The 13,349-nt window shown below is 40.6% G+C and overlaps 1 protein-coding gene across 9 annotated transcripts in view; it reads left to right on the forward strand.

Annotated features, from left to right (window-relative positions):
- Positions 1–13,349, forward strand: part of AMBRA1 (autophagy and beclin 1 regulator 1) — a 175,916-nt gene that overhangs the window by 18,500 nt on the left and 144,067 nt on the right. For all 9 annotated transcript variants that reach the window (XM_060159276.1, XM_060159275.1, XM_060159277.1 and 6 more), the window contains exons 2-4: positions 11,312–11,565; positions 11,944–12,002; positions 12,868–13,051. In XM_060159276.1, the coding sequence (XP_060015259.1) occupies positions 11,431–11,565; positions 11,944–12,002; positions 12,868–13,051 (378 nt within the window). In that variant the 5' untranslated portion in view covers positions 11,312–11,430. The remainder of the gene's footprint in view (positions 1–11,311; positions 11,566–11,943; positions 12,003–12,867; positions 13,052–13,349) is intronic.

Consider the following 13,349-nt stretch of genomic DNA (forward strand, 5'->3'; position numbering starts at 1 on the left):
ATTTCTGGGGTTAAGCTGTTTTTGTTTCTGTGAAATTTCTTCCATCAAAAGCTACTCGTTTTTCTTTCTTTCTTTCTTTTTTGCTTGCTAGTAGGAAATCTCTTGCCATTTTTGTGCACTTAGCAGTAGCCTTCCTGGTCCTGATTCTGTTGACAGCTTGGGACTCAAAAATTGAGCTTCAGTTTCTTTTTGGTTCAGTGGTTTCCTCTGTGTTCTTCCTTGAGTTTTCAGGGGTTCTCAGCTCACTGTTTTCCCCAGAAGAGTTTGCAGGTGAAGCTTTGTTTCTTTTCTCTTCATTCTTCTGAGGTAAGTGAGAGTAAGGAAGATTGTCAGTCTCAAATTTGGGTCTTACGGCTTTCTGTTTCTAGCTTTGATCATAGGAGCGTAAACTTTACTATGTTGCAGACATTAGGTTATATCATTGTGAGTTACTTTAGGAAGCCGTAGTCAGCAAAATCTATAGCAGAAAAGCTGGTGTTTTTTTCTCCCTTTCATTATAATAACAGTCACTAGAATTTTTTAGTTTTATATGTTCAAAGCATTTTGGAAAGTTGTTAGCTTATTTGTGATATACCCTGTAGTGGTCTTCCTTACACAGAGTTTATATATAAAAAACGCCCTGGGGAGTGTATGAGAAAAAGATAGATAGGAGAAAAAGAGGTTACATTGCTTGTTTATCTCTTGGTAAATTTGGGCTGACAACCTTTTACAGGTACTTGATTCACTATTGTCTCTTAGCCTAACTTTCTAGAGGCAGACCAGTTGTATTTTAGAGTATTTATAATTCTGAACATAAATGCTGTGCATGTCTACAGTACAGGTGCAGGTTCTATTAACATTTTATTTCTGGTCTTTGGCTGCTTATAAAGGGGCTGTGTATAATTTTGATTGTATAGGTCTTGATTCCATCAAATTATTTGCTTTTAGTTTGTCGGGTGATTAATTAGAGGTACTCTCTGATTCTGCTTCATAGCCACTGTAGTTTCCTTTGCACTTTCTCTTAGAGCTGCATGTGCCGGACTTCTTTGTGTGAAGTCCCATTTATTGTTTATTCTGATTACTGTTGGTTCCTAACTTGGCTTTTACTTAGAAAAGTTGTAATCCTGCCTTGAACTTTTTGCGACTCGTAAGATACTCCAAGGATATTATTCCTTTAAGGTAGAAAGAGAGGGTGTTATTACTTTCAGTTTTTATATGTAGAGTGTGATTTGTTCAAGATTATATAGCACCTCAGTGGTAGGAATCAGTCATTGAAGCTTCTTACCTATTAGTCTTATCTTTCCCCATTAAATCACATCACTTTTATATCCAGCACTCTCAAGCTCAGAAGATACAATATCCCATATTCCCAACCTTGCTCTCAGAAAATCCACTGCTTCTGTATTTTGTTCTAAATATGCTGTGTTTCAAATATGAGTATAAAGAAGCATTGTTATATGAGTATAAAAAGTACAAGAGACTCCTGTCATCTCTGTATATGTATTTTTTTAGGTTTAGCCCCCCTCCCCCTTAGTAGTGGTAGGGATGGATTTGCCCTGTTCATATTCTGTTGCCTGGCCTTGTCTTGATTAATGACATGTACATAATGAAATGACTTGTTGAGATTAGTTAATGGTACAAAGTTTTCTCTTTTTGGAGATATTTGACTCGTAGAAATTGAATTTATGACCTCGAACCAACAGCACTACCTATAACTAACCACTTTTTTTTCACCTAGGTGTTGCTATTTATGAGAGTTTGGTGTTTGTTTTGGGCTTTCCTCACAGTTGGATATAAATACACACACATGTTCATTCTCTTCTATGTTAGGCACTAAAGTAGGTACTGGACTAGGACAGACATGATTTTTGCCCTCACAGAGCTTATAGTCTAGTGAGGAAGATAGAGTCCTAACAAGGCATTACGTACACTGGGTATTAGGTAGTAGTGTTTTAGTTATCTGTTGCTGTACAAAAACCACCTCTGATGTGTGTTTTTTTTTCCAAAACTGGCAAGCATTTCTCCAATTCTCAGCAGACACTGACCAGGTGTCCGACAAATTTAAATCAGTTCTGACACTCTCTACCTGGATATAGCATCTGATCCCACAGGTTTAAGGGCTCAGTCCCAAAAAACTGCACCCCCTCAACTTTAGACGCTGATTGCAAGTCCAGGTTGTAACCTGTGCTTCTGATTGATGGGCTATAGGTGGTAGGTTCCCACAACCCCCTTTTTGGGTTGGACTAATTTGATAGAGTGGCTCACAGAACTCAAATATTTACTTATATTTACCAGTTTATTATAAAGGATTCAGATGAACAGCCAGATGAAGAAGTACATAGGGCAAGATCTGGAAGAGTCCCAAGCACAGGAGCCTCTGTCCCTGTGGAACTGGGGTGCATCACCCTCCTGGGCTGTGAATGTGTTCACCAGCCTGGAAACTCATCAGATCTTGTACAGTAGTATGTATGTATGTATGTATGTATGTGTGTGTGTATGTATTTTTTATATCCATTTGTTTACTCATTTGGTTGCACTGGGTCTCAGTTGCGGGAGGTGGGCTCCTTAGTTGTGGCTCGCCAGCTCCTTAGTTGCGGCATGCGGGCTCCTTAGTCGTGGCATGCAAACTCTTAGTTGTGGCATGCATGTAGTATCTAGTTCCCCGAGCAGGGATTGAACCCGGGTCCCCTGTACTGGGAGCGAGGAGTCCCAACCACTGCGCTACCAGGGAAGTCCCTTCAATAGTTTTTATAGCGCTTAATCTGCAGGCCCATCTATCCCCTTTCCTGTCCCAGAGGTCAGTGGGTGAGACTGAAAGTTCCAATCTTCTAATCACTTGGTCTTTCTGGTGACCAGCCCCATCCTGAGGCTTTCTAGGGGTACCTCCCTAAGTCACCTGTTAGCATAAGTTTAAAAGAGACTCCTTATGAATGACAAAAGACTTCTATCACTCAAGAAATTTCAAGGGTTTTAGGAGCTCTGTGCCAAAAATGGGGACTAAGACCAAATATGTATTTCTTATTATAAATCACAGTATCACACCACCTCCATATTTGTGGCTTTGGACAATGATGTGTTTCTCACGATCCTGTGGGTTAGGAATTTGGGCAGGGTTTGTCTGGTTCGTTCTTCTGCCCTGTGTCGCATCAGTTGGGGTCACTCATTTGTCTGCTTTCAGCTGGTGGCTGGGCTGGTTTAGACAGGGCATCAGGGTTTCAACTCATTGGTCTGGCACCTTCAATGTGGCCTCTCCTAGTAGTGTCTTATCATCCAGGTCTCTCTATATGGTCTCTGTCTCCAGTGGGACATCCTGAATTTCCTTGCAGCCTGGTGGTTGGCTTCCAAGAGTGAAAGTGGATGCTGTCAGTCCTGGAACTGGCACATTATCGCTTCTGCCATATTCTGTGGTCAGAGCAAGTCACAGGGTCAGCCCAGATTCAGGGAGAGAAAAATATGTTCTTATCTCTTGATGGGCAGAGCAGCATGGGAGTAGGGTAGAAGGAATTGATGGAGACTGTCCTTGGAGAGAACCTATCACAGACAGGTAGACTAAGTTAGTTGTGGAGAATCCTAACTCTAGTAATGCACGGAGGTCACTAGCATATGTGTCTGCCATGTGGATGAGAAAGGGCTGGTATGAGGCTCTACATTGAAGACTCCCCTTTTTCTTTCCTCAGGTGTGTTGATGTCATATTTCATGTTTGACAAAGGGGTATGCACAGACATGACAGAGTATGTTCAGTTACATTCTTTGTTGACCGTGTTTTTTGAGATTTATGTTCTATCCTGGTTGCCATACAAAAGTAAATTCCTGTGGCATCTATCTCTGTTTCCTAATAGGTAATTTTTTTATTTGGATGGAGTTGGTAGGTTTGTAGGGTAAACACATAGTAGCTGAATTTCATGATATAGTCTTATTTGGCACTTTATCAAATTCAGAGTATTTATGGTCAAAGGTTTTGAAGTCCCCTTTTCTCGCAAAAACTATGTCAATAAGTTGCTGTAAAGGAAGGAATGAGAATTTTTTTCATTTTTCCTCAGCATTTTTTTTTTTCTGGCCGCACCGTGGGGCTTGTGGGATCTTAGATCCCCCACCAGGGATTGAACCCATGCCCTTGGCAGTGAAAGCGCAGGGTCCCAACCACTGGACTGCCAGGGAATTCCCCTCAGCATCATTCTTTAATTTCTTGACCTTTGAGGAAATGAACATTAAAAATAGAAAGCAAGCTGATATCCAGTTGATATGGTAAGACAGTGAAACATTGATTGAGGGCCTAATACATGTGAGACTAGTACATGAAATAGGGGAGAGACCACATAGGAGAATTTATCTCAGGCATTAGGGAGTTTTCTGTTGTAATGAAGTATGTAGACTCTGGAGCCAGACTGCCTGGGTTTGGATTCTGAATCCAGCACCGACAGTGTGACTTGTTCTCTTAGGGCCTTATGTACCTGAGGATTGTAAATGAGTTACTTTATGTAAAGTGCTAAGAACAATGGGAATGAAAAGGACTATGAAAGTGTTAGTTATTATTATTTTAACCATTATCTCGAGATTTTATTATTTTTTTAAAGGTTACAGTGGTAAGATTTTTTTTTTTTATATGAAATGGTTTGGAGACCTTTGCAGTGGACAGTCTCATTTTGCCTAGAAGAATTTGTCTTTAATTAGTCTGATTGTTTATAGGACTTTGTGGCCTTAAATATTTTTTTCTCATTAGATTCTGTAATTCTTCATTATAGAATGAAGGTATTATTTTGGTACAAGCACTGGAATTATATAGTAGCAAGCACTTTTCATTTGGTAAGTCTTTTAATCCCTGTGGTAATCCTATCATATACATACTGTCTTTTACGATGATGAAACTGGAGTACAGGGAGGTTAAGTAACTGTTCCAAGAAACCTTCATGTACCAAGAAACCTTCATGTACCAAGAAAATGACAGAGCTGGGATTCAATTGCCAGTCTGATTTCAGGACCCATATATCACTATACTATACTATCTCTTATTTAGAAATTATGGATGAAAAAATTAAACAAACATTACTTAAAGTTTCTCTATCTGGACTTAAACCACAATTAGCAGTTTGGTATATCCTAGGATATCCTTTAGTACTCTGCATACAGTAGATACACAACTCAGGTAATAGTTGAAGTTCTTATGCTTCCAGGTGTGTTTGCTTTCAGAGTTTGTTACCTGATAACAGTTCTAGATTTGTGATGCTTTGCCCCAAATTCCCTGCTCCCCTCCAAGTTCAGTTTACTCTAGGAGTCAGGCAAGAGCTATATAGAGGCAGGGATGGTTGCTGCTGTGGTGCTTACATTTTTGGACTCGGATCATATATGGTGTCATTTGAAGTGTCCTGAAATGCCCTGTAGAAAGTCCTATTAATGAAAACCGAGCTGCCAGTTGTAGAAAACCCTGTGTATTTCCACCCACATGGAGTTTCTAAAGAGTACTGGGCCACTTTTAGGCCTCTAATTAAAGGCCTGACATTTTGTAGTTAATTTTCCAGTTGTTGGGAGAACTCTACTTATGCAGGTGATCCTAGGTTTAGTATTTAAAGGTTTTTTTTTTTTTTCTTTTAAAGAGTTAACCCTCAGGACTTCCCTGGCGATCTATCAGTTAAGACTCCGTGCTTCTAGTGCAGGGGGAGCGGGTTTGATCCCTGGTTGGGGAACTAAGATCCCGCATGCCACGTAGTGCGGCCAAAAAAAGAAAAAGCAAAAACAACAAAAAAGGAGTTAACCTTGGGTTGAATCCTGTATGTTATTTTGGGATATATGTTGGTATTACATGGCTGATTTGACTCTTAGACTTTGCCTACATGGGCATAGTGAAGTGAAGAGAGATGCAGTTACTCAAATAAATGAGATCATTGGACTGCATTTTAACAGTGCTTCCAGGCCTAATAACTTTCTGATTCATACCCCTGGAATGCTATTGGTAGGGAGGATTTGGGGTGTGAATTATTAGCCAGGTTTTCCAGATATAGCTCTAAGTTGTTGGTTCTGTTTTTTAATTCATTTTTTATGTAGAGGTAGCCCAAATCTCATTTAATTATTTTTGCTACACAAATGAGTGCGGTACTTTCCCTGAGTACTTTTTATTTTGTTGTCTGGTAACAGCCTTTGAAATGTTTCTTAGGAATCTGCTACTCTTGGAAATCGTGGCATCTCAGGTCTCAGAGGTTTTAATTGGCCATATTGTTTGGTGAGGGAAACCGTGGTGAACCCCAAAGAGGATTCAATAATAATGACAACAATAACAGCAGTGGTCTTAATGCTCCACCACACTTTTCTTATTGGAGCCTCACAACAACTTGATGAGGCAGATATTGCAATTCCTATTTACAAAGAGGGCAGAAAAGTCTCAAAGAGGTTAAATAACTTGTCCAAAGTCATATTGCTTGAAGCTGGAGTGAAATTGCTAGCATAAGGTGATCAAATTGCAAGGAGAACCTGTAAGTCTGACTTTAGTTTCCACTGGGCTGTGTATAATCTCTAGGTGACTTTTATTAGTGCTCGTTAAATATAATTTTGTCCTAGAATTAAGCAGAGAAAACCTTCCAAGGTGGTTATCTTCCCATCTTTTTAGAGTGATCATCATATTATGGGGGGTGGTGGTTAGAAATGGGGTGGAATAACAAATAATATTTGTGTTATGTACATATCCCAGTCGTGCCCTTTTGGTTGTACGTGCACGAGGCTTTTGGTGATTGAGGATTGATTCCGGGGGCCTGTGAAATGGTATCACAAAGACTCTTCTTGGCACCCTTTGTCCCGATCTGGTTTAAGGGACAGATTGGGAAACTTGTTTCTTCCTCCTTTTTAAAAAGAGAAATGAAAAACACACTTGACTGGCACTTCCTCCTCAGCAACAGGCCTGCCTGACTGCAGTTTGATTTAGCTCCTTTTGTTCTTTATGGAGAACAAAGTGAAATTTCTTCTCAGGTGGCTGTAAGGAGTGTATCAGGAGAAGGCCCCTTATCCTTTTAAAGAAACAGAGCAAATATTTTTTCTTCAGACAAAAGAGAGACTGTGCAGTTGTTTTAGTTCCTTTGACTTCTTGCCATCAGTCAGACTTTCTCTTGTTTGAACTGTTGGTGTGTTTAGGTCTCTGGGAATTGGTAGACAAGCTCTTCAGTAATCTTGAGCTTTAGTTTTTGAATTTTCTTGATAACTGGTATTTGTAGCAGCTCTTCCCTCGTCTTTCTGATTCCTGTAGGAACTTCAGACTGCATCACAGTTTTCTGAATCATCCAATGTTTGTGACCTATATTTTCTTCCTCTTGAGTTACACGATGTCAGAAGGTCAGACTTTTTTTAGGAATTGGACTGCTGCTGTGTTCACCACATGTTATAAGATTATAAATGGTTTAAAAGTACTTTTAATGTTGCACTATAGGGCGAGGAACCCTCAAAACTCATTTCTGCTGAAATTCTCTATATTAGGTAAAAGAATGATTGGCTCTAAAAAAATTATAGGCTCAGTTAAGGGTTAAGGTGAATGGATGGGAACTGTATTTCAGATTTGTGGCAGTTTCACTTCCAGACTTTTGGTCTTTAAACCATGAGTTATCAGGGTCACCAAGGAGATTATTTCTTTCCAGTTAGTTCATCCTTAGTTTATGCAGGAGGTTGGCCTGCACTGTGTTGACATATTCATTGTGTACATAGTATTTATATTGTAGCTACTGGGGGATGAGAGCTGTAGTACAAGGATACAGGCTAGAGTGTTCCTCAATCAATCCTTAGGGAACTTTGTGCTGTATGCGACTAGGAACTTGGAATTATGTTTTTCTGTAGAATCTTTCTGGCTTTTTAAATTTTAATATTCAGGGAGAAAACTCATTTCAGCATAGGCGATAAGTATTTTTCCTTCTGTATTTGGATGCATCTAGTTGTGTACTTTTTAGATTGCAGCCTTTCGTGAAGTGTAAAGAGCTGATTATTGTTTGACTTTTTACAATAAGCATTTATTACTTTTTAAATTAAAAAAATGAAAAGAACACTGCCTTTTCTGTTGATTGTCACCTATAATCCTGCCACCCAAAGAGAACCATGGTTAATACTTTTTATATTTCTCTTCTGTCATTGTTTTTTTTATGATTTTAAAAATTTTATTTATTTATTTTTGGCTGCATTGGGTCTTCGTTGCTGCGTGTGGGCTTTCTCTAGTTGCGGTGAGTGGGGGCTGCTCTTCGTTGCGGTGTGCGGGCTTCTCATTGCGGTGGCTTCTCTTGTTGTGGAGCATGGGCTCTAGGCGCACGGGCTTCAGTAGTTGTGGCATGTGGGCTCAGTAGTTGTGGCATGTGGGCTCAGTAGTTGTGGCTCACGGGCTCTAGAGCGCAGACTCAGTAGTTGTGACACACAGGCTTGGTTGCTCTGCAGCATGTTCGATCTTCCCAAACCAGGGCTTGAACCCGTGTCCCCTGCATTGGCAGGTGGATTATTAATCACTGTGCCACCAGGGAAGTGCCTCTATCATTATTCGTAAAGATTAAAAAAAAATAAAATTTGGATCATACTGTATATATAATTTTCTATTCTGCTTTTTTCACTTAACATGTATTTTTTCACATTATTAAATATTTTAAAAATAAATTTTGAATAGGTAATTTCAAAAATAAAAATGACATAAAACAAAAACACTGAGAAGTCTAGCTTCTATCTTTGTCTCCATTTACCTTGTCCCTTCAGTTCCTAATAAGTGACCATTAATTTCTCCTCTTTTTCAAAAGTTAGCCTTACTATATATGTTGTTTTGCTCCTTGCTTTTTCCTCCTCTGAACAATGTATCTTGGAGATCTCTTGCTGTTAGTACCCATAGAATCTTCCTTACGGTAGATTAGTCATTTAGTCCCCTTTAGAGACTTGGGTTGTGCCCAATTTTTGCTATTACAAACAATAAGAAGTAGTAATTAAAGGGGAAAAAATTAAGCATTTACTCTGCTTCAGTTATTAAGGGAAAGTTCTTTCCAGAAGAATGCCAGCTAATAAATGTAGAAATAATGATGGAATTGGAAAATCAACGTATTCCAGCCCCCAAATGAAATAATTTAAAAAGGAATCATCAGTGACTGCTAAATGATTAAGCAAAAGGTTGAAGAGGAACAGCATATTCACATGGTGCCGAACGTTAGCCACAGATCAGTAGTTGTAAAGGGGGAAATATACCTTTATAAAGAGAGCTCTGGCTGTTACAGACTCAACCAAGTGATCATGTTTTGCCAGATGATCATGTAATTTACCAGGTCTCACTAAATGGAACAGTCTGAGAATATGATGTGCTGCATCATGAGATGAGGTACATAGGTAGCATCACCTGAGAAGCATTTTTGCCCAAGCCTCTTAACCTAAATCTAGTCAGTGTTTACAGGAAGTATTAGGGATAGAGATGCAAGCTAAATGGCACTGTGAGGAAATAATCAGACAAAACTAGGATGTAACTGTCAACTGCAAGTCAACAAGTCAACTCTCCTGGTCTTTTTAAAAAGCTTGTGTTGTAAACAACCAAACAAGCATAAACAGAACCAACCAAAATAAAACTTGGAGGCCATTCTAGAGTAAAAGAGACTAAAGAGACATAACATCCAAATTCGTTGCTTGAACCTTGATTGGGTTCTGGATTTTTTTTTTTTTTTTTTTTGCGGTACACGGGCCTCTCACCGTTGTGGCCTCTCCCATTGTGGAGCACAGGCTCTGGACGCGCAGGCTTGGCGGCCATGGCTCACGGGCCCAGCCGCTCCGCGGCATGTGGGATCTTCCCGGACCGGGGCACGAACCCGTGTCCCCTGCATCGGCAGGCGGACTCTCAACCACTGCGCCACCAGGGAAGCCCTGGATTTTTTTTTTTTTTTTTTTTTTTTTTTTGCGGTACGCGGGCCTCTCACTGCTGTGGCCTCTCCCGTTGTGGAGCACAGGCTCCGCACGCGCAGGCTCAGCGGCCATGGCTCACAGACCCAGCCGCTCCGCGGCACGTGGGATCCTCCCCGACCGGGGCACGAACCCGGGTCCCCTGCATCGGCAGGCGGACTCTCAACCACTGCACCACCAGGGAAGCCCCTGGATTTTTTTTAAGACACTTTTTGGTGTATTTGGTGTATTAAAGGCACAAATGATAATGCGTGTGATGATGGTATTGTGGTTATGAAGTTACATGTCTTCATTCTTAGATGCACAGTGAGGTATATAGGATTAGAGTATCTCAATGCCTGCTGAAATGGTTCACAGGAAAATTAAAACAATCCTTATATATCTCTATCCATAGAGATAAATGAGGCAAATTTGACAATATATTAGCAATTCTTGAGTCTAAGTGGTGAGTAGTTGGTATTTATTCTACTGTTTTCAACTTTTCTGTATATTTGAATTTTTTCAAAATATAGTTGAAGAAACAGTGTTGCAATGAATGAGGTTTATATACGTATTCTTTTCAAATGTCATTTCATTGGGCTGCATATTCCATTGTTTGGAGGGACCACAATTCTTTAATTGTTGCACATGTGTATATTTTGCTGCTATTTGACATTTTAGTAGAATTTGTGTTTATTTTGTGACAGTTTTATACAGTTAAGGCTTGCAGTGGATGAGAAAAAGGAATTGAAATTTTTTCTTCTCTTTCGTCTGTCCTCTATTCTGGAACTTGAGTGGGGAAGAGAAAAAGAGAATGAGAAAGATACCTCGAAGTGATTCTGTGCACTTGCTTTTAGGTAGGAGATAGAATTGAAGCTGCTGCATAAGAACCATACCTTAAGTAATAGCCTTTTAAAATCGGTTACGTGTCCTTTAGTTTGGCGGTTGCCCAAGTGATAAGGAGGACTACTAGCAACTAGGGAGGCAGCTTGGCACAGAGCGGGGAGTGAAGATTTTTTTTTTTTTTTTGGCTTTGCTGTGTGCCATGCAGGATTTTAATTCCCGGACCAGGGATTGACCCTGTGACCCCTGCATTGGAAGCACGGAGTCCTAACCACTGGACTGCCAGGGAAGTCCCCAGAGTGCAGATATTGTGTTGTGATTTGTTTTGTTTTTGACAGGGTTTTAGACCTTTTGGTTAGTAAAAGAGTTTTTACTGCCTGATAAAAAGAATAACTCCTTTAGACAATGGTCTCTTCTTTAGATATAAGGCTGAGCTGTGGAGGATATGGGAGGAATTTAAGGATGAAATATTCTTGGAAGAAAAGTTCTGGGAGAAGGGTGTTTTCTGAGAAGATGTCGTTAAATATGAAAAGAACAGTACTTTCCTCTTTGAGCTAGAATCATGTTTGCAGTGGGAACCTTCTCTGACTGCAGAATAGATGTTCTTTGACATTAATGTCTATACCTTAGATTTCCATGAAGGCAACTTACAAGGACCTGAATGGCCTCATTTTAGCTGCTTCAGCGTGTAGAGCTATTGCTCGCTCCTTCTCTTCCCGGGCCTGGTGTGACAGTGGCTACTGAGGACCATGAAGGTTGTTCCAGAGAAGAATGCTGTCCGGATACTCTGGGGGCGAGAACGGGGCACTCGGACCTTTGGAGCTCAGCGACTTCTGCAGGAGCTGGTGGAAGATAAAACCCGGTGGATGAAATGGGAGGGCAAGGTGAGAAAAATGGGTGTTTTTCACATAGGAGTTGTAGGGGTGACAGTAGACTGGGGCCTTAGAATGGGTTAATGACATAGAGTTGGGGTATAATTTATTTTGTGTAGGAGAATTGATACATCTAACTTGGTTTTTTGTGGGGGGAGGTTTTAATAAATTTGGAAGCATAATGGGCTAGAAATATCATTTTTCTTTAGAGCTAGATATTTTTCCTGAAGGTAATTTAGATTTATCTCTCTCAATTTGTAGCTTGATCATTGTCTCCAGTTTTTAAGCTTACACTGTAAATACTAGTCTAGAATGGTTTGGTGCTTTTGAGATAGAGTGAGCCATAGTTTATAAATAATGTATTTTAACTTTTGTTTGTTTATTTCTCAGAGAGTAGAACTGCCGGATAGTCCACGCTCTACCTTTTTATTGGCCTTCAGCCCAGACAGGTACCACCAAGTCCTTACCTAAACTTTACCTGAGACTTGTGACAGCATTGCTTTCTGTGTATTTGGCCTAGCTTGATCTTCCAAGACAAATCCCTAAAGGCTCTTTTTTTTTTAATTTATTTATTTATTTTTGTCTGCGTTGGGTCTTCTTTGCTGTGCGCGGACTTTCTCTAGTTGTGGCGAGCGGGGGCTACTCTTGGTTATGGTGCGCAGGCTTCTCATTGAGGTGGCTTCTCTCATTGCGGAACACGGGCTCTAGGCGCGCGGGCTTCAGTAGTTATGGCTCGTGGGCTCTAGAGCGCAGACTCAGTAGTTGTGGCACATGGGCTTAGTTGCTCCGTGGCATATGGGATCTTCCTAGACCAGGGCTTGAACCCGTGTCCCCTGCACTGGCAGGCGAATTCTTAACCACTGTGCCACCAGGGAAGCCCCCTAAAGGCTCTTTGAAGCACTGAATGAACAGAGCTTTGCCAGTGTTATCAGAAAGGGAAAGAAAGTAGATGAGCAGTGCTAACCATAAAAATAATGGGAATAAGCAAAGGAATCTATGAACGTCGAGGATCAGAACTTGGAAAGTTTCTCAGTAAGAATCCTTTGCCTGTGTGATATAGGCCACCAATAGTGTGATAGTTTTCCCTGCTGGAAAGAATATTCTCTGAAGGGGTTATGTGTCTTCTGGGGACAGAATGGAGAAGCTGAAAGCTTTTAAAGATGAGAATGTTTCTGTTGTTTGTAATGCCCAAGTCGTAGTATTTATCATGTTGGGATGGGGAATAAGTATCAATTTTCATTTTTGTCCAAAGCTGATAAAGTTTGTTACCCTCCCACATGCTTCACATTTACTTCCTCCTCTTTGATTCCCTAGGACTCTCTTGGCCTCCACCCATGTAAACCATAATATCTATATCACGGAGGTGAAGACAGGCAAGTGTGTTCACTCTCTGATTGGACACCGCCGCACTCCATGGTGTGTCACTTTTCATCCCACCATCTCAGGCCTTATTGCTTCTGGCTGCCTAGATGGGGAGGTTAGGATTTGGGATTTACACGTAAGTGTTTCCTTTTCTTTGGTATTCTAAATGCAGAGACTTGTTTACCCTTGGGTTCTTAACTCTGGAGGAGAGACTAGCCAGGTTCTTAGGACTATATCTGAGTACTTACTCAGTAATCATTGCCTACTTACTGATAGGGAGTCTAGCCGACAGCCCTCCGTTCTAAGATGAACACCCTATTTAACTGTCTGCCCATTGTGACATAGTACAGGACACTCTAAGACGTCTTCAGGATGGATTTCTCTTGTTTTAGATCAAGGATTGTACTGTATTCTGATCATGATCATCAAAGCAA

The sequence above is a fragment of the Lagenorhynchus albirostris genome, chromosome 9 (assembly GCF_949774975.1).
Source record: "Lagenorhynchus albirostris chromosome 9, mLagAlb1.1, whole genome shotgun sequence".
Classification (NCBI taxonomy): Eukaryota; Metazoa; Chordata; class Mammalia; order Artiodactyla; family Delphinidae; genus Lagenorhynchus; species Lagenorhynchus albirostris.